The sequence below is a fragment of the Tiliqua scincoides genome, chromosome 1, assembly GCF_035046505.1.
Source record: "Tiliqua scincoides isolate rTilSci1 chromosome 1, rTilSci1.hap2, whole genome shotgun sequence".
Classification (NCBI taxonomy): domain Eukaryota; kingdom Metazoa; phylum Chordata; class Lepidosauria; order Squamata; family Scincidae; genus Tiliqua; species Tiliqua scincoides.
This window is the reverse complement of record NC_089821.1, coordinates 219,733,248-219,755,398: the sequence shown is the minus strand read 5'-3', so window position 1 is coordinate 219,755,398 and position 22,151 is coordinate 219,733,248. Positions and strand designations below refer to the sequence as shown.

Below are 22,151 nucleotides of genomic sequence, written 5' to 3'. Positions count from 1 at the left end.
GCACATTCCATTGTAAATATGTACAAAATTACCCAAATTGGACACCCTCATTCAGTACCATCGCTGCATTGTGGAAAAGCTTCTTTTGCTGATTGTAAGCTTCTATGGGACTGTTTTTCAGCCTTTTTCATCTCATGGCACACTGACAAGGGGCTAAAATTGTCAAAGCACATCATCAGTTTTTTGAGGATGCATTTTATAATTAAAAAATGAATACTGAGATATAGAAATAAATGCATTAGTGCAGGCTTACACAGAATAACACACCCAATTTGAACAACAGTTGTCTGAAGAATGATACTGGTTCTGCCCTCCCTCAAACTCCCCAAATGACCTTACTAATAAATCATCTTTCCTCCAACTCCCAAGGCACACCTATGGACTATTTGCAGCCAACCAATGTGTCACAGCACAGTGGTTGAAAATAGTTCTATGGTGCCATAAAATGTTCTGTGGTGCTGTGACAAGCACAGGGGCCATTTTTTAAAATGGCAAATGAGATCCCATATTCAAGACGTGGGGGGCAAGGGAAACAACCCCAAGCAATTCAAGAATGATAATAAGTATATTCGGATAGGTCATGTGAACACTGCCCATTCCTCTTGCAAGGCTGGTCTTAGTGGAGGCCTTCCAGATTAACCAAAAATACACATCAGAATGAACCCCAAATCACAACATTAACATGGAAGCTTTTGAGTTCACAAGAAATTGATATTAAGTTAAAACCCATTTCTTCCCAGCCCACAAGCATACACGTTTGCTCTCCATTGCATATACGCAACATTGGACAGAAATGGCTTAAACAAAGTGCTCAGTATCTTACTAAATATAACAAACTTCAATATAAACTTCTGAGGCAGGGTGACCAGATGCCCTCTTTTTCCAGGATGTGCCCTCTTTTTTTAGCCCGGAAAAGAACTTAAAACTTTCCCCAGGAGTGGGCCCCTGCAGGCAGTGCATCGCCTTCTTGTAAATAATAAATGGTATATAATAAATGTTTTGTAATAGAGTTTTAAATTTAATAGTAAGCAATATTGTGTTTCAGTTAACCCTGTGAAATCCATATGTGAGTGTCGTTTGGCTTTTCTTTTGCTGTGTCCTACATTTTGTTCTTGGATGTCCTACATTTTGGGGCGCCTGGTTGTTTTGGGTGGTTCTGACATCTGGTGTCACATCTGTGCACACCAGAAACTGTGATTCAGGCTGGAAAAAGAGTGCTGGTGCAAAATGACCGCGATTGGCAGCAGAGCGGTATAATTTGGGGTTTTCCTTTTTTTCCAGTGACTTGGCGATCCTTGTCCACCTTGCAGCTGGTTGCCTGGCTACTTTTGTATCTCGTGCGTCTGACTTGGGCGGATCTGGCTTCCTTGTGCGTTCCTCTGACGATGCCAAGAGCCACGCAGGACTGCCAGGTATCGTGTGCCCAGGTCTCTACTCCGTGGCGGGAAAAAGTGCCCGGAGTCGTCCTCCCCGCCCCCCGGGTAAGCCTCTCTCCGTCCCTTGCGAAATCAGGGAGCCTCGCTGGAGGTGCCCAGGTTAGCCAAGCCCCGGCGCAGGAGGAAGGTGCCGCCTCGGCGCGCTACTGGCTGGCTGTGGGGAGGCGGGGTGGAGGGCCAGGCAAGAGCCCCGTGGCGCTCCACAGTCAGCCATATTGCAGCAGCCACCGGGGAGGGGCAGCAGCCACAGGCACCCGCGGACCCAGCAGCAGGCGCGCCGGCGACACGGTAAGGGCTGCCTGCAGCGGGCTCGGGGGACCCAGCAGTGGCGCGCGCCGGCTCTGCTGCCCCGGCTTTGGCAACAGGTGTTGCGGGGGGACTGACGCCCCCAGCGCCTTTCTTCCCTTGGGGGGTGTGCCGGCCAGATCCTCTTCGGACCAGGAGTCCCATTCAGTACGATCAGCCAGCTTCCTTCTCGGCTCCTCTCCCGAAATCTCTGCGCCACCTTGGAAAGATGCGTTCCCTTCCCCTCTGCGCTCCGCAGCCTGCTCACTCCCAAGTAGTAGCTCAAGCCGAGGCACCTCTACTCAGAAGTAAGGCCCGTTAGAGTCCAGGGGGCTCACTCCCACGTAAGTGTGGATAGGATTGGAGCCTAAGAGCACGAACCTAGGCTTGTCTACTCAGAAGTGAGTCCCATTAGAGTCCAGGGGGCTCACTCACTCGTAAGTGTGGATAGGATTGGAGCCTAAGAGCACGAACTTAGGCTTGTCTACTCAGAAGTAAGTCCCATTAGAGTCCAGTGGAGCTTACTCTCAGGAAAGTGTGCAAAGGATTGCAGCCTAAGGCCCACGTCAGTCTTGCCCTCAGGTGAGTATGTGCCTGCTGACTCACAAGTAAGCTTCAGCAGGTAGTGCCAAATGGGAACTCTGACCCCCCCCTCCCCCCCATAAATGATTGCTAAGGTGGGTCCTGGAAATGTGTTCTGAATTTAACCCATTTCTGCCCAGCCCACAGGTGTACACATTTGATCCCGGTTGTGTATCTGCAACGTTGGGCAGAAATGGCTTCAGCAGACTATAAAGGGGCCACCTTGCAAGAAGTGGGTTCCCCTCTGCATTTTCTTTGAAGAGCAGGAAAGAGTTTCAGCCTCTTGAGGTAGAAAGTCTGCAGGTTACATCAGACCTACATTTGGACCTATCAGGAGACTGACTCCTCTTGCCCTACTTAGTTCCAAGGCAAAATGAAGCCACTGCTGCTGTCTTTGGAAGTATAAGATTGCCCTGTCTCTGCTTTGTAATTCACTTATTTTCACTTATATTCACTCTGCTTTCTAATTCACTGCAATTCACTTATTTTTGAATGGAGTGAGTTACTCTGAACTGTACAGTGGTCTCATAAGGGTTCCATTGATTTCTACCTGTTTACTGTCTTTGAGGAAATATTCCCCCATGGGATCTGAGGCAGAGGCTTTTTAGATATTTCCTTTGGAGCCCAGGGGTTCTGTTGATTTGGATTTGCTTGGTTACTTGATTTGGGTATAGCTGTGGGAGGAGATCACCCTTTTGGAAAACTCTGAAGAAGACACCCCCTCCATTTCCTTGAAATGTTGGTTATTCCTGTGGGTGTGGCTGGGTAAATGACCATCTCTGCTTGCTGTGGGTAGAGCCTGCTGGGTTTTTATGTTTTTTCTAATGTGATGATGTTACTAAGTAATTATTGGTCATGAGTGAATCATCATCCCTGCTTACTTAACCTGCTCAAAGCTCCTTTGCTGTGCCTTGTGTCATAGTACAGTAGTTATTGCCTAGAAATTCAACTCCTTGGATTTTCCATTCAGGTTGCTTATAAGAAAGAAGAATTGCTCTCAGCTGCTGCATGAATAGTTTCTTTTGGACGGGTAGAAACACTTCAGGAACCAAACATGCCAAAACCAGTAAGTGCATTTCTTCTCTCTCCCTTCTTGTTCAATGTCTTTTGTTTAATATCTCTTGTTTAATTTTTTTCTTCTTCAAAGCACATATCTATTAGAGAAACAGTTGTTTGCAAATCTCCTTTATATCTCCTGTGTGTCATCAAATACTGAACTCCTTAGTGTTGTCTAGAGTTCTTTATATATGTTCAAATAATAAAATGCTTATTTTCTTTTCATCACAAATAATCTCAGGATAAATTCTTCCTAATTAACAGCCCCAATGAAATTATTATGATGAGTAAACTAAAATTCTCAACTTTTTGGTTATAAAAAGCTTCACTATCTGATTAACAGCATACTTGCAGGAGGCTTCTTTCTCTGACATGGGATCTCCCTCACTCCTAGTCATAGTAGGTGTAGAACTAAATAAGTGTTTAAATGTGGAAATTGATCCTATTTAATTCTTTTATGAGGTCGTCTGTGTGCTCTTTTGGTTGAATCTCAATGCAGGTTATTTCCCCTGCTGTATGAAATGTCATGCAGTGTAGTCCTCCACACATTTGCAAGTTTAATTCAGTGGAAGTTACTTCCTAGGAACAGTACTCAAGATTGTGTCTTAGTAGTAAAACTAGAAGCATTTAATGTTGAGTCTTCATAAATGACCAGTTTTTAGTTAAGGCTTTCAATTGGAATGGTGACTGTAGTTCTTTTCTGACTTTGGACTGTGTTCACACTGAATGGCTTCTGAATGACTTTTTGCAGGTCACATGAAGACAAAGAATGTGCTTCTTGTGCAGAATTAGTATCTCAGAAGCTGTTTAATAATGAACTTGTGTTCCAGAAGGATGACAGAGTTCATTAGCTTGTTTAAAAGGGAGTTTTTTACTTGAAAGGGTTAATCTGTAGAGTTCAAGCTAGTAAGTGGCTATAAAAAGTGAATAGATAAAACTTACCTCCACCTAGAGATTAACTGTCTATATGAGTGCTCATAAGTACACTTAAAACTCCGTAGATGCTGTACACATTCCTTGATATGAAGGGCTTAGTTGCAAAGAGCACTAAACCAGGAATACTTGTTGCTGTGCCTTTAATAAGCCTGCACATACAATCTTGAAGATTGCCATGTTCAAGCTGAGGCTCTGATCAATTTAAGGCTTTGTGGTACAGCAGGGCTCATGCTGAATGCCAAATCTGCCAAACTCTTTCCCTCTCTTCTCCCTTGACCTGATTGGGGTGGTGCCATAGCTGCAAGAACAGACTATGTATCAAGAGCTTCAGATGTTTTGAAACATCCTGTGGAAACAATTGGTGACTGAGAAGTAGCTGTAGTAGGATGTTAGTGGTATTCAGAAGAGCAGACCTGCTATTCAACAAGGGAACTTTTCTCTGCCCTGAAAATTTAAGCCTTCAATCCTGTGGGCACTTATGTGAGAGTAAGTGCCATTGGTGGGACTTGCTTGTGTGCATAGGGTTTTGCTCTAAGAGTACCCTTCCATAGTGAGAATGTATAGGCCCAAAGAGTACTTAGATGGTGGTTTTTTTAATTGAAAATTAAATATTGCTCCCAAATTTATATATTTAAATGATTTGTATCCCTCCTTTCCTTCCAAATAAATGGATTGCTCAAGGCAGCATACAGCACAGAGGAAAAACAGTAAAATGTGAAAGTGGGAACTAAATATAAAAGTATAGTAATAAAGAATAGTACAGTTTTTAAAAATACAACAACAAAATCCAGGTTCAAATCCCCACTCAGCCATGAACATTCCTGGGTAACTTTGGACCCTTTGCTATCTCTCAGCCTCGCCTACCTCAGAGGACAAAAGGGAACCACATACACCACCCTGGGCTCCTTGGAGGACGGGTTGTATAAAAAAGAGATAAATAAAATTCCAGATAAACTAAGGAAAGGCCAGATGGAAAAAGAAAACATATGTTTTCATGAAAAAAGTATAAGTTATATTAAAAAATGTTCTTTGAGAGTCTGCAACCACTATTCTCAATTTAGTATACAATTGACACATTTTCCCCCCTAATTACTAATTCTTTGAAGGCATCTTCAAATAGGTGGATGCTAATATTATAAGTATGTCCAAACTTTACCACAGAAATTGTAATTTCTTTTTGAAATACCTTTGTAAAATACTTTTCTTTCAAGGAAAGAATGCTGCTATTGTCAGCTCAACAGTATACTGGCATGCCCCGATATCCACAGCGGGGTTCCGTTCCAGGACGCCCTGTGGTTACATGAAACTGCGGATATTGGGAACACCCAGCCTTCCAAGGGAAGGGGAACTGTGCTCCCCTTGCCCCTGGAGAATATTCTGAGCCCCACAGAGGCCTCATGTGTCTGTCTGCATTCTCTGCAGGCCTGAGAATGACTGTTAAAAGGGAAAAAATGTGACTTCCAGGTTTCCATCAAAACCGGAAATGACTCTTTTAATGCCTTATAAGGCATATGGAGCCATGGGGAAGCCCTCTGGGAAACAGGAAGTCACATTTTTCCCTTTAAACAGTCATTCTGAGGCCCGCCAAAGCAGCAGGTGGTTGTGCACTGACCTCTGCAGGACTCAGAATATCCTCCAGAGGTGAGAAGAGTGCAGCTCCTCTCATCTTAGAGGGCAGTGGTGAGGTGTGGGGGAGCCCCTTATATGCAGATAAGTTCAGATATGGGGCCCTGTATTTGTATGCATGTTTAGTCAGAACTAAGTTCCAGTGAGTTCAGTTGGACTTTCCCCAAATAAGAGTGCATAGGATTGGAGCCGAATTCTAGCAGTTTTGTTACTGTACAGCTATAAGCAAACAGATACAGAGGCACCTCAAGATGCTGTGACCCAGCTCCAATAAGCCTGAAAGGGTTTTGTGAAAAGAGCCTGATTTTGATGGCAGTTTGCCAGCATGAGCTCCAGTTCTTTCAGGGATCTTTGCAACCATACAACAGCAGGAAGGTCCATCTCCTTGACTTTTCTTGATCAAGAACCAACTGCGTATCAATCACTACCTTCCTTCAGACTGTTTACAGACCTACATTATAAGGAGGCTGGGAATTTTTAGTGGCTATTTGCTGCTATTGTTGACTTAAGTGCTGCATAACTGTACAGGTGTGGCAAACAGGGCCCTGTGGATTATTATAGTTAAAACTGCAACTTGAGGAAAAAAGATAAATATGTTTGCCAGTTGTTGATAACTGAGTTTCCGCCCTTGGAAACTGAGAAGGTTACTTTAACTATGTGTGTTTGAGACAGACACAGAGCAGGGTGCTCAAGGCTAATCGGTATACAGTACTGACTTTTTGGGTACATTTTACTAATACTGAGTTTGTCAATCCCTAAATGTTCAGACTATTGCTTTTTATTATGTCACATATTTGTAGCATTGGCAGTACTTAAACATGAAGGCCATTGCAGTCTTTGGCTTCCTTTTCCTTGAAACTGTCCTCTAAGAGAGGCTACAATTACCATTTTACAGATGGTAGAACTAAAGCTCAGATCATGATCACCTGCTCTGTCCAGTGAATTCACAGGCAAGCAAGGATTTGCATCAATGTGTGCCTCTTGTGATTCCCAAACGGGCTTGTGAAAGTTGTGTTGTATCCATTTTTTGAAATGTATAGTTCATAGGTTGTTCACTGATTTTGCTGTTATCATGGAATGTTCTTCTCCAATGGATATGGAATTCAATATTCTATCAGTATTTTTTTCAAGCCCACCTGCTATAATACAGCTTTAAGTACTATACACTCATTCTATCTTCTGCTTCCTCCCACTTCAGTTATACTACTCGGCTGCCTAGATGTGGCAGTGATACAGTCTTGATTATATGAGGCTTTCTACACTTTTCAATCAAACTGTATAGATCAGTGAGGTGAATTTGGCAATCAAGTATGTAGTGTTGTAATATATCAGTATGACCTCTTGGGCTCTGGTTACTTGCACAGAAACATTCTGTAGGTTGAGGAAAAGTTCTTTCATCTAATCAACAAAAGCTGCTTACCACTGTGTGCTTAATTGTACCTGCGCAGGGCTTGTCAGCTGACTCTAAATGCAATATCTGGCAGAGGTGAACTTGTTCCTCCATATTATTAAATGTCAGAGGGCCACAATGTTGTCTTGGATTGTAAGGAAAATGGAGAAAGGCAGCCACTATTTACCTTTCACAGATTTGTGAACAACTCCTACTAGGACCAGGAGTGCTGAGCTTTCTGCATAATCAGCAACTAAGTAGCTCTTTGTCTGCTGTAGCTACTAGGAAAGGGGAAGAGAAATTGTGTGGGAATTTCCTGGCTTAAACATATATTACCAATTTCAAAAGAGAGAAGATTAACTTGAGCTTCTCCAACCCTGTCCTGGTTGCCCATTTTTAGGTTATTATGGTGTATAAAATAATGCAACCATTGCAGCACTGATACCTCCCTAAATCTTTTATAGGTTTTGATTTTTATCTCAACTTGAGTCCAGTGAGTTTGATTGGTGACTTTTAATGTGCAAATGAGTGAACAGAGAATTTTGCAACATGCAAAGCTAAATTAATTAAACAAATCTGCATGGTATTTTATTTTGCATAAGTTATCCAACTTCAGCTATTCAAGAGAGCAATGTTATATATCTAAAAAGTGGCATTTCATTTTAACTAATTAGAGCTGGCACAAGCAGAATATCAAATCATAGTTTGATCCTGATTTGATATCTTGGCTTGTTCTAATTCTGGTTAACAAATTGCAGTTCCTTGAGTTCATGGCATAGAACTGTGGGTTGTTCTTAAAGCGAAAACAGAAGTGCAAGAAGAAGGCTTGTTCTCAGAGTAGGAAACTCTGGTTTTACTCTTACATCTTAACCCAGCTATTGTACAGATACAATTTAGTGCATATAGTGGTCTCTCCTTTCTATCATATGAACTAGATCAGTGTTTCTCAAACTGTGGGTCACAAGCCAATTTCAGGTGGGACCCCATTCATTTCAATATTGTATTTTTAATATATTAGACTTGTTGCTCCCATGGTGTGTGACTGCATTTAAGGAAATGTTACAGACTTGTACTTTTAACAGGCTACTATGTATATTCTTTTAACAATGATAGTAAATGGGAGTTACTCCTGGGTAAGTGTGGGTAGGATTGTTAAAAATTTTCCTGCTTGATGATGTCACTTGCGGTCATGACAACTCTTCCAGTGGGTTCTGACAGATTCTCATTCTAAAAAGTGGGTCCTGGTGATAAAAGTATGAGAACCATTGAACTAGATCAGGGGTGCTCAAAGTTTTTGGCAGGAGGGCCACAACATCTCTCTGACACTGTGTCAGGGACCAGAGGAAAAAAAATTAACTTACATTTCAAATTTGACTAAATTTACATAAATGAATATATTAGAGATGGAAAATGAATGAATGAATTCAATCCAGTTTATGATTCTATTCACCCTAATAAGAGGGGGGGGGGAATCTTCATGCCAGTTTATGATCCCATTCACCCTAATAAGGGGTGATCTTCATGCCCCATTCTCTCTCTCTCTCTCTCTCTCTCTCTCTCTCTCTTACACACACACACACACAAATGGAGGGGGGGATCTTCCACACTTTCATACATATATACCAGCCTGCTCACCTGCCCCCTCGCCCTCGCTCCTTTGTTTGCTTGGGGTGCCTGCCTGCCTGCCCAGCTGCATGCCTACCTGCGTGCCCATGTGCTGCTGCCTGCCTAGCTGGCCAGCCAACCAGCCCACCCTCCCTCAGGAGGGAGACGGGCTGCGAGCTGGGCTGGGCTCCCCTCCCTTAGGATATTTCTCTTTCTCTCTCTCTCTCCTGCACTTCCCTGGCTCAGGTTGCAGGAAGGGAGGGGAGGGGAGGCGAGCCAAAGGGAGTAGAGCCCAGCACAGCCCAGCCCATGCACAAGAAAGAAGAGACCAGCAGGCAAGCGCACAGGGTCTTTTATAGTGGGAAGTAATGTGAGACCTGCAAGTCTCACGTTACCTTCCCACTATAAAAGGCCCTGCGCTGGGCTTGTCTTTCCTTCGCTGCCACTGAGCTCAGTGGCAGCGAGGGAAAGCAAAGCGCTGAGCTCACGCAGTGGGCCAGCACAAGCTGGGGTGAGGGCCGAGTGTCCTTTGGAAGTGGGGGGACCCCCTGGAGGCTGGATGCAAACCTGCAGCGGGCCGCAAGTGGCCCGCGGGCCAGGGTTTGGGCACCCCTGAACTAGATGATACTTTTTGCATGTGGCAGGGAATATGTGCACAAGGAGCATCTTGTAATTTTCACCTTTCATTCTGTGATTATTTTGTAGCTTGATCCAGAACATCTTTTGAAAAACAGTATGGGAGACGGGTTTGAGCTAGTTTTGGGGTTCAGGGTTAAAATACTGAAATTGGGAGAGATCTGATGTAATTTTTTCTTCCTTGACATTTTATATTGGAGTAGGATGGGCTATAAACAGATTTCAGGAGAACGACAGCCCAATCCTATGCATGTCTTCTCAGAAGTAAGTCCCTGTAATGTCCACTCTCGGGGCCGCCTCCCTCCCTAGGGTCCCACGCCGCTTACCCGCCGTTATAGCCGAAGCAGAGGCCGTAGTCCAATTTCTTTTTACACGCTTTAATCTGGTGAATAGCTTAACATTCATCCGCCTTGCTCAAACACCCAGCGGCTAACAGGAGTTTCTTCGCGCTTCCCACCCCTGTTCCCTCCTAGACCCCCTGCCGAGTCACTGCACGGACAGGCTGGGTCTTGGCGCATACCAGGCCCAGCGCCCGGCGTCTGGACCTTTCGGAGGTGAGTTCAGGTAGAAGCCAGGGTGGTTGGCTGGGCCCCTTCCCCTTCCCTGCACTCGGGGATGACAGGGGCCGAAGTCTCCTCCTGGGCTTGCCCAGCTGGTTTGTCCTCCCCTCTGGGTCCTCAGTTTGCCTTCCCTCAGGCAGAGTGAGATGACCTCGTTCTCTCCACGGGCCGTCCTCCCTGCCTCCCCTCTCTCTCCCCTTTCCTCCTTTTCCCAGCCTCTTATGAGGCTGTCCTCCAGGTGCTTCCGGGTCAGCCGGGGTCGAGGGCCTCCGCCCGCCAGCCTCCACCCCTCCTGGGATCTGTCAGCGGGGAATCCCCGCCTATCTTCGACTTGTCCTCGCCCCTGGCAATCGCCTGCTCACAGCGCTGCCCCACCGCTGCTGCTGCTACCGTGGGCAGGGGGCGGGCCCCGCGTCCCTATCGGCGGTGGTGTCCCCAAGCCGGGTTGGGCCACGGAGGAGGCGGCTGTCCCCACCGGGGTTGACTTCTGCCGGGTCACGGGGCTTGCTCACCCGCCCCCGCTGCTCGGCGCTCAGGGGAACCGAGCCCCCTCCTCCCTCTCAGGTGAGGCCCCCCCACCATGCGGAGTCTCTGCGGGTGTATTGCCCAGGTCGTGAGGCACGCCCCCGTGACAGTCCCATTAGTGTCAATGGGGCTTACTCCCAGGAAAGTGTGGATAGGATTGGGCTGTGACTCAGTAAAATCTTTGTAGACACTAAATGGCCAGCTAGGGACTTTAGGAAGATCTTACATAATTTGGGAAAGGGTTGTAAGTTTATATATGATAACTTGAAACATGTAGGTAAACACTCCCCTCTTACCTCCTGACTTCCCTAGTAAAATACCTACTCTTGGAGTCACTGTTTTTTTTCCTCCTGCTATCACTACCATTTGCCTGATCTCCCACACTCTTGTTATTTGTTTAACCCAAATCTAGGCTCTTAATTTTGTTTAGACCACTCACTGAATTGTTTGTACTTACTTCATCACATCAGCTGGTAGGTCCTGGTATCTTGCAGTCTAGTCATGTTCAGACTGCTATAATCTGGATATGTTATGTATGTACAACTTGAACTGTATTCTCTTCTCCTCAATGGACATGACATCCCATTGTTACTTTCTTAGGAGTGGGAGGTACTGCTGAACTGGGGCTTTTCCAATGTGAGTTTTTTTTCCTGTGTTGGCCAGAAGCCTATTTCTAGTGCCTAGTATTGGGTGATTATTGTCCTCTTCTGCCTGCCCTTCCGTGAATGTCTATAAGCTGCTTTTTGTATTCAGAACAATTCCTAAATGGAACTGAGCATCTGTTCTTATATCATCACCACCTTGTTTGTTAATGAACTACCAATTTACATACAGCTGTTGCAGCAAAGCAGTCTGCTTAGGGAGGAGTTTGGTACAATTGCCTGCTGCTCTTCTCTGTATTTGTTTGGTCTCTTACACAAAGAGTCTCTTGTTTGCCTATAACACAAAGACACATGAATAATTTGTCACCTCAAATTCGAAAGCACTAACCTATCTGTGAATATAATTATAAAATATTTCTAATTGGAGTGGGGAAACTTTCACTTCATCTTAAATGTGAGCTGAAGCATTTCCACTTGAAATGGAACATTACAAACTTCGGTAATAGGTAATCAACTAATATAACGTCATGGCTTCCCCAAAGAGTCCTGGGGATTTGTAACTGTGTTGAGATTCTGAGAAATTCTGTTAGAGATTCTTAGTTACCACAGATCCCTAGGGAAAGGAAATAACTGTCACCTACTATAAGGCTGCAGTCCTATTCACACTTTCTGAGGAATAGTCCCATTGAAGTTAATGGGACTTACTTCTGAGTAGATGTGCATAGGATTGCAATGTAAATGTGTCTGAAGAGTATCTAGGCATTCTGATTATTTTGCCTCATGGTGTAGGTCAGGGGTCGGCAACCTTAAACACTCAAAGAGCCAGTTGGACCCGTTTTCTGGAAAAAAGAAAACCTCAGGAGCCACAAAACCCTTTTGACATCTAAAATGAAGATAACACTGCATACATAGTTTGTGCTCCCCTCTTATAGGTCCCAGTTATATAATACACTCCCCTCTTGTAGGTCACAGTTATATAATACGCTCCCCTCTTGTAGGTCCCACTAAAAATCAGGTCCAGACCCACAGTTGGAGAACAACTGTTTTAGATTGTGCACAGGTGAACTGCTTGTGAAGGATACTGTCATTCTTTACAGTCATTTACTTCTGTACTTCTGTAAATGCCTTTCCACACAATACTACCTCTGAATAAGACCACTTAGTACTACTTAACTACACTGTTCACAAAAGTGCTCCTGAACAAACAAGCTAAGAGTTCAAAACTGCATAAAATAAAAGGCATACTAACAGTGATTACTTCCCAACTATGAAATATGCTTTGGTGCTACATATACAGTATGTTACACATACAGTATACAAACATATACAGAATACCATCTGGTGTAGGGGTCTCCAAACCCCTTTCAAGTTTCCAAGTGAAGGAAATGGAGCAGTGAGAGTGTGAGTGAGTGATGGGGGAATGCTGAGTGGGCAGCTTGAAGGCTGTAATCCTGTGCACACTTTCCTGGGAGCAAGCACAATGGGACTTACTTCTGAGGAGACATGCACAGGATTGTGCTCTAAGCTTGGGAGGAGGACAGAGCAGCTGCACTCAATTGCTTGCTTTTCCCTTGGCTCTGTGGGGTCAGGGCTGCTTGTGGGAAGGGGGGTCATCAGGGTGTTCAAACCCCATTCGTTTACGTGCCCTCCCCTACACGGGCTCGCCCTCGGCGGCGGCAGGGGGGCTCTTTGGGCAGGAGCTGCTCCGCCAGCCGTTTGTGCCCTCTCCTATGGGGCACAAGCCGCTGGAGGCATGGGAGCTGCGCACGTGCGCTCGGGCTGGTGAGCGGCGGCTGCGTCGTGGGAGGGGCAAGCCCCTCCCCCTGGGACGGGTTGGCCCCGCACGGAGCTGCAGCAGAAAGCTGAAAGAGCCGCTTGCGGCTCCAGAATGTCAGGTTGCTGACCCAGGGTGTAGGTCATTCCCAGAACAAATTGCTGTTTTGTTTGGCTGCCTTTCATCATTCTTCATGATTTACATATGTCTAAATAAGCATAGTTTGTGTGTCTAAAGTTATATAAGTCACATAGTTTATTTGGAAATAGTTTTACCACAGTGGTATTGGAAGTGATGGTTTGCTTTAATTGGTTCCAAAGTTGCAGCAACTGAAAACTTAAACTGAAGTTGTACACACCAACATCTAACCAGTGGAGAGGGGCTACAACAGTTACAGCCTTTATTAAAGTGCTTGAATCAATTGAGAGAACATTTTTAAAATTCATGTTGAATGCCAATTAATGGCTATTTTAAATAATGTGATTTCAAACAACCATTATAATTTACAGGCATCCTGGTAGTCTGTGGTAACTGAAGTGAAACTGAAGCAGATAGGTACAAAAATATCACCTGCCCATCCACTTGTATATGTGTGTCATAGTGCAGTTTCAGAGGTGTTCTGGCAAATTGTCTACCCAGAAAGAATTGTTTGGCCCAGTAGTAATGGGAAGACATCCAACTGCAAGGTTGGATTGAGAAATATTTAGCCTGACTTAAAATCTCTCCTGTATTTTTCAGTTGCTCACTTTTCTCTCTCTCTTCTCCCTCCCAACTTGTTTCAAGTTTTTACTTTTCCTGTAGCTTTCTGTGGTAGACTTACTAACATAATCATTTTTTAAAAAATTGTCCAGAAAGTTCTCCCCTCACCTCATCCTGAATTTCAGATGGGTTTTTAAAAAACCAGATTAACCTCATTTTAATTTTAAAGAAATGAAACACAAATTGTGATTTATTTTTTTTAAATTTTATGGACCCATTTGTGGTTCTGTACAGCATATAAAAACGGATTTGAAGGCTGGATCTGTTCCACTGAGACTGTTTGAAACAGCTCCACTTTCAGGGCACCTAAGAAGCTGGGAATGAAGAAGAAAAAAGCTAAATAACAAATTCAAACTAAACTGAGACTAAGAAAAGTTTTTATTGGAATGGAAGGGGCAGGGATAGTGTGGGTTGCTATTACAAGTGCAAGGAATTGGGTCTGAATAAATGTGCAGGAGTCCAGCAGAAAGTTTTGGTACTGGGAAATTGCCAACCCCTTTCCATCCTTATATATTTGTAATATAGCTTTGTTTCTAAAGCCCCTTAAATCTATCTAGCCACAAAAAATTCTGAGGACCCAATCCTATCCAACTTTCCAGTGCTGATGCAGCTGCAATTCAGACCCAAGGTAGGGGACCAAAGTAAGGGAACACAGTGGCCTCCCTTACCTTGAGAAGGCCACCGTGATTGCATCCTCGCCACCCACATGTGCCTCTTTGAGCAGTAGTGACTTCATCAACACTTGAAGCACTGCTAGCATTCCTGGTGGGGCTTTAGTCTGAAAAAAAATGTTGCCACAGTTCTCTGAGCAGTGGCAGCTATAGCAGCCCTCGAGCCTCAATAGCATTCTCCTGCTGGCTGTTTTTATGTCTGTCTTTAGAATGGACAGGAAATGGCCCCATGGCAGCTACTCACTCAGACGTGAATTGACCGAATTGTCACAGTGGTGACCGAAGGAATGATTAGAAACCCTGCCAGTGATTAAAGACAATAATGCATTACATAACGTCCTAAACAGCCTCTGCACTGCTGCCTGATTTGTCCTTCCATAATTGAGTGACATTGCAAGCTGAACATTTAAAGTCATTTGAAATGAATTGAAAACCAGCACATATGACCATCAGCCAATCTAAAAGGTTTGTGAATACAGTATGAATTCACACTATGCAATGGCTCTATAGTTACTTCAACATAGCTACTATACTAACATACTAACCATATGGCTACTATATGTTAGGATAGCTACTATACTAACATACTAACATATGGCTACTATAGTTACATTGCATAATGTTACTCCAGAAACATTACGCGATGTAACTGGTCTTCTCTTTGTATTTCTGATCTTCAGTCCAATTCCTATTAAAATAAACTTGTTAAATTAGACACTGGAGTTCTTCCTCCTTTATGCCAGTTGAGATTCTTTTTATAAATGATGTGGCATTGTTAGAGATGTTTGTGAGAGGATCTAAGTGGTCAAACAGCTCTGGTTACCCAGGGCTGAATGTCATTAGACTATTGAAGTCATAAAGGAGTGAGGTGAAGCTCAAAGAAGGACTCGTCTCTTATACAGTCTAATGTCTATGTTATCTTCCACTGAAGGTGGAACATGCATCTAAAATAATAGTTTTGCATACCAGAAAGAAGCTGAAAAGTTACTAACAGTACACATACAAGATGTATATTTTAAAAATCTCTTACAAAATATTGTATTCCTGGCTTAATTAAAATTAATAACAAAAGTATATGACTGTTATTTTCTAAACTTAAGCAACTTTCCGAATCGGTTTGTGGTACAGTATGAGAGTTGGCTGTTCAAAAAGGAATGTGAAATCCCACTGGACATGCTTATGCACGCCTGTTCACTGATTTGGCATCCTCTGATTTGATTCACTACTGATACTGGGGCCCACCTTTAAATGCCTTATAACAAGGAAAAAAGCGCCAAAATCCTATTTCCTGCCTTTGTGCTGTCTAACCCCGAGAAGCTTGCAACAAATCTTAAGCCTATACTTTAAGATAGCTTTAAAGACCCACTTCCTGGTTTCTTGCTCCTCCACTGTTGCCCCAGAGCTCATTGTATAGACCAGCAATTTTCAACCACGGTGCAGTCTCCTGGGGGTGCAGGGAGCCTGCATGGCTGTCCGGGCACCAGATGCTTCACAAGTGAAAGTGGAGCGATCACGCTCCACTTATGGTTTAGCAGAAGCAGAGCACAGTTACTCCACTTTCACTTGTGAAGCTTTGGGGAGCCCTGCGGACAGCCAAGCAGGGCTCCCCGCACCCCGGGAGGCTGCAGAAGGCTCTGGTAAGTGTACTGAAGCCCCTGCAGCCCCCCTGAGCAGCACAATCCTGGGGATCGTGCTGCTGCCTCTTCCCTACTTCCTGGCTGCCCCACCCCTTAAGGGAAAACAGGCCAGGGACCTCAGGCTGGGGCATCACAATGCCCCAGTCTGTAAAGCCCTTATCTATACTGATAATTGGTGTCTTGTGAGTAGCCTAACTTTGGCTGCTTTGAAACTTAATCATGACAATTGAGAGCTCCTTTCCCAAGCATGCTTATTTAATTGAAACAGGGAATCTTATTAACTAATAGATACTCTGTGTATAAAGATCAATGAAGATTTTAAAAAATAGTGGATATAGACAAAGATGGCCAGCATCAGTACTCAGTCCCTGATGTGTCGTCCCCCCCAGTTGAAAGCTCCATTACTTGTTCTCTTGATAGCCAGCAATTTTTTAAGGAAGGCTGAAGTGACTGTAGACTCTCTACAAGATTCCCTGAGAATATTGCAGTCAATCTTCTCTCTATTCCCCCTCCCAATATCCTCCAACCCAGTGTGGGACAAAATCATTACTTCTGTCCTCCCTCTCTCTCCTTCCCATACCTAGGTTGGTCATGCTACCAAGTGACACAATCTCCATTGCAGCAGATGAATGTGTTATCACACTTACAGGGGTTGTGTGGGCTCTGGGATGTTCCATGTCATCCAGTTGTTATTAGAATAACTGCATGCTGTCATCCTGCGGCAGAGAAACTATAGATGCTGGGGGGCATATGAGTTGCTGTTCCTGTATCCTCTCCCTCCCCCATCTAGCAAGCCGCTTAGCATTAACTTTAACCTGCTCTGGGAAAATGACCCATATACAGTTCCTGACCTTGTTATAGCTGATGAAAGGCAACCTTTGAAGATCATGAGATGAACTTTAACCTGTTGCATCAAAATAACTGGCATGCATCTTGTACTGTACTTGGAAAAGATCTGAGAAAACTGCAGCACAGTGGGTAACTGTGACTGCTTCCATACAAAGTAACTACTTAGTTAATACACATTTTTGTAAAATAGCTTTCCTTCAAAATCTTTGCTTGATGAAGCATGAGACAAGATCACCATAGGGGTTCCAAACTTTTCAGTATGAGGGCTACATGATATATTTTATACATAATGTGAAATTCCTATGTTGAAGATGCCCCAGGAGGTAAGTGTGCCTGTATGAACTATTCTGTTTCTTTTAAAAACTTTATACCTTGCCTTTCTCATCCATAAAGTGACCCAACAGCTTAATCGGAGCACAACAATAAAAGCAATAAACTTGATTTGGTACCTTTTTAAAACTGCAGATTGGACTAAAATAGAGCAATTTCAGAGGATCTGTTTCAGTTTTCTGGTTCTTAGGAAGAGCTTTGACCATTTTGTCCTGAGAAGCCTGGAAGCATCTTTGGGGGTGGTTTGAGTAGCTAGTGTGTGTTAGAGGTAAGAAATGTTACTATGGTGACCTGCATAATTTCAAGTTCAGCAGGTTTTCTGTACAACATGGTGACAGAAAACCATATTGAACAAAAAGAGTTCACTTTGTTGTAATCTGGATTTGTGTATTAAAGTAGGATTCATGTCACAGAAAAATTTGAATGAATCATGTAGTTCTGTCTAACCTCTATGGTAACTTTTAACATTATTGATTTTCACCAGGAAATGTAAGTAATATATAGAGTTGCAGCTTTTGTGTTCTGAAAGGAATATGATTAATACATTCCTTAAGGAGAGACTGGATATAAATCTTATCAGACTTGGCTATCTTCATGGGGCTGGGAAGGAGATTTTCTTGTTTTGAAATAATACCTTAAGGTTTGCATTGATGTCTTGTTTAAAACTGTTGGATCCAGTCCCCACCTTATGAGGCTAACTTGAGAGAGAATTCATTTTTACAGTGTAACTTTGGTTAAAATCATGGGAAACAAGTACGGGTATGAAATAAATGGTTTGAAAATACCAAACTTCCTTCAACATTTCTCATGTCTGTTTAGCCACACCTAAAAACTGTGTTCTGAGAATATATAATTTGCCTGTATTCTCATACTTCCTTTGCCTTTAACTGAGCTCTGAATGTTCCAGGTAAGAGTTCAGACTGTAAACTTCTGATGCTCCGTCATGGAAAAATTAGCAGTAGTCTTGTACTGTAACAGGTTTTCCCCTGACTAGTCCTTTCCTTGCTGTGCTTTAACATGATGTTTTGCAAACTTGAGCTCTGATGTATAGGGTTTTGGGGGGGTGGTGGTTTAGGTTAGACTGATGTCTTGCGTGTGTTTTATAAACATTCAGAACCATCTCTAGTATGTGCTATTTCTAATGTTATCCTATGGGGCTACAGTTGCAGTTATGTCTTTGATCTGTCAGGCACACAAGTTGCTATGGAGTTGACCTACCTAAACTTCCTTTACCATGTTGTCCCAGCACCATCTACTGCCAACAACTTAGATGGGTGTAATTCTAACCCCTTATGTCAGTGCTTTCCAGCACTGGCATAGCAGTGCCAATGGGACATGTGCTGCATCTTGCAGTTGCCTGTCACTTACGGAGGCCTCCTCAAAGTAAGGGAATGTTTGGTTCCTTACCTCAGAGCTGCATTTCCCTTATGTCAGTGCTGGAAAGTCCTTAGATAAGTGCTTGCGCCCTTAGAAAAGTCGGACACATTCATGAAGTACAAGTTTATGAATGACATTGGCCATGGTAGCTAAGTAGAGCTGTCATGTTCAGAGGTAATATATCTGAGTTTCCAATATGCATGCAAACCAGGGATGTCCACTGTCGTCATATCCTGCTTGATGGCATCAAACTGAAAACAGAAGGCTGGATGAGATTTTACTATACTGATCTCGTTGGGTCAACAGGTTTACCATTAGCCTAGTATATGTAGAAAAAATCCTTCTTAAATTATTGTACTGCATATCTGGTGTACATGTAGCACTGGTCATATTTTTCCCCTACTAACTGGTTAAGAGGCACTTTTTCAAGTGGGTGCTCCTCTTTTATTTAGCAGGGGGAGAGTAACTGGCCCACCTCACCCCAGCAGTGTCTTTTCTAGTGGCTATCTGCTGGTGTTGCATCTTTTTAGATTGTGAGCCCTTTTGGGACAGGGAGCCATTAGATATTTGATTTTCTCTGTAAACCGCTTTGTGAACTTTTTGTTGAAAAGTGGTATATAAATACTGTTGTTGTTGTTGTTGTCATATATACATATTTCAGTTGTCATGGCATACTGGCCATAAACTTCTCTAAATTCGTTTTCTGCTGCTGGTAAAGGTCTTAGAAGTAATATAACAATACATGTCTATTAGATTAACTTGGATGAACAATCAACATCCTTTTGCCTGTTTAAAAGCTCAAAATAACTCCAGCATTTAATATTTCAGGGATGACTTGTGTTATAATTTTTTAAAAGCCTCCCCTTAATGTGGCCAGTTCCTTGTCCTAATTCTGAAAGTAAATTAATTAAAATGTCAGTCTCTCCACTAATAGCGGTCTTGGCTTAGTATAACTCAGTGCTCTGGAATAATCAACACTAAAATGTCATCTTGCTTAACATTTTGCATCTTTACTCAATCCAAATCCACTCTAAGTTGAAAATCTTGTAGGACACTCAGTATACTGTTTGACCTGTTGTCCTTGATGGTCCCAAAGGAGGGGTTGTCCTGAAATCATCATAGTTATGGCCTTAAATAATGCAGTGATTATTTTTAGTGTAGTAGAGGAATTATTTTTAGTGCATTTGAAAGCACTAGTTTTATGTCCTTATAGCCCTAAAGTTCGTAAATCGTGAGCTGGCAAAATCTTTGGAATTCTGAGATCTCTGATTGCTTATCCATTATTCTTTTATTTTTTTCCCCCTAGGTCAGTGTTCGAGTTACCACCATGGATGCAGAGCTGGAGTTTGCTATTCAGCCTAACACTACAGGCAAACAACTGTTTGACCAGGTCAGTATGAGATGTTCTGTCATTTTTCTTACAGTTTTTCTGTAGGCAAGTAGCTGAGGTTTTCCTTCTGAGTGGCACTTTGGAGGTCTTTCTCTCTAGATCTATCAACAAAGTAAAGCAGCAATATTTCTTAAGGACGTCTGTGAGTGCCTTCAAAGCCTAGAGCAAGTACAAGTTCCTTTCCTTAGTTCTACTGGATAAAAAGGGACAGACCTAACAATAGAAGCAGACTAGGATTTTTGCTAAGGGCCATACTAGATTAACATTTTGTCTAGTTTGCCTTCGCATTTTAGATTTTTTTTCCTCTTACTGAAAAGTGACCATGGGGTTTATGACCAGGATTATAGAATGAGAGAGGGAGCTAACACTTTCAACAAGCACTGCCATTTGTTTAGGGATGAGAACTACCATTGGCACCAATAGTAGCAGAGGGGTGACATTCATCAGAACAGTGGCAGGGGTTTAACCTCCTCCATCCACTGTGCTGTGGTCCTGTTCCTGAACTTTCTTCCCACCCATCCCCTACCCCACTTGTTTTCTTTTTAAGACAAAAAATTAAAAATTCAAGGACAAATGATGGGATCAATATCTCATTTAGTTTGGCCCTGAATCAATGACTCCAAGTGCTTAGTGTCTGGGAATGTTAGGTAGTGCTGTGAGATCAAAATTCCATTGATAGATAAAACAAACTCCTAGTATATATAACTTGTAGTATTTCAGAGATAAAACATATGAAACGTTCAATGAAACTATACTGTTCTGGAGTAAGGGAACAATTTTTACTGCGAAAAATGAATGGGAAGTCAGCCTCTCAGTATTCATTGTTAGACTCCGTATACCTGAATAGTTAAAAAAAGAATTCTATAGGTTTTCCAGGAGTCATCCCTCTCCTTTATAATGTAACAACATACTTTGTTAATGGATACAAATTACTAGATTACTTGGCTGCTAATGAATTATTGCTAGAGTTCAACTACAGGTTCTGCTATAATGAATCAACATGAGTAATTGTGGAAGTGTATATTAATCATACTTAAGCTACTTGGCACCTGTCACCGCCATAAGATTACCAAATGGGGAGAAGAAAAGACCCTGTAATAAGGGGGACTTGATAATGACTTAATGGTCTGTATCTCAAAGGATATTAGTGGGGCTTAATGTGTTTGATCTGGATGCTTTGGAAATGGGCTTCCATTTGTCCATTTTTGGCAGCAATGACATTGCAAGGTCACAAGTGGAAGATCTGCTTGACTAGCTACTTGACAGTTAAGATCTAAAATGTCTTTCAGGGATTTATCTGTTGCTAGTGGTGGCTTTGGGAAAGAGGGAAAGGTTGCAAAAATATGATTAAGAAGAAGTGTGAACATTTCGGAGAGAATAGATTCAATGATGCAGGAGTCATGTATAGGTGTGGATGCTCCCCTTCCTGCAATCACCTCACGATTTATTTCCAGACAGCCCACGACTAGAAGATGCCCATGTCCACACCAAAGTACATGCAGAGCCTTGAAATGGAGCAGTGTAATAATTTTTTTTTTAGTATAGTTGTAGAAGTGTCTGCTACTGTGAAAATACTGAGGAACTGTACTGTTTTATGTGTTATAAAACGTGATGCAGCTTGGAGGAAAAATTACACACATCTGGGTTGTGAGCACAAGAAAAAATGCATTGTACCAGTAGTGTACAATGGCACTAGTGTGTGTTAAATCTAGTTTTCACAATTAGGAGGACTTTATAAATAAATGTAAGAGTTGTTAGCGGTTGGTTCTTTGCCAGATTTAGCCCTTTTAAGGAACAAGTCTAAAAATATATCTTATGAATAAATATCTTCCAAGTACTTCACCTTTTACATTGTCTTAATTCCTTTACCACCAATGCACAGATGACATTTAGGGCGCAATCCTGACTTGCACTGGAGTAGACGGGCCTGCACTGCATCCAGTGCAAGTTTGGGACCAGAATCCGCACAACCCAAGGCAAGGGAAAAACTTTCTCCTTACCCATGTTGTGCTGCACTGACCACAGTGGGGCTACTCAAATCTGAGCCACCTCAGGAGGTGGCTCATATCCACGCTGCTTGGAACAGGCTCTCTGGCTTAAATCTCATCAGTTGATCTCTCTCTGT

General features: G+C 43.0%; 1 protein-coding gene across 1 annotated transcript in view; it reads left to right on the top strand.

The window, feature by feature from the left end:
* The first annotated feature begins 1,659 nt into the window (after nucleotides 1-1,659).
* Nucleotides 1,660-22,151, top strand: part of EZR (ezrin) — a 41,898-nt gene continuing 21,406 nt past the window's right edge. Inside the window, exons 1-3 of the mRNA XM_066611335.1 lie at nucleotides 1,660-1,724; nucleotides 3,274-3,369; nucleotides 19,943-20,026. Coding sequence (XP_066467432.1) covers nucleotides 3,358-3,369; nucleotides 19,943-20,026 — 96 coding nt within the window. The 5' untranslated portion in view covers nucleotides 1,660-1,724; nucleotides 3,274-3,357. The remainder of the gene's footprint in view (nucleotides 1,725-3,273; nucleotides 3,370-19,942; nucleotides 20,027-22,151) is intronic.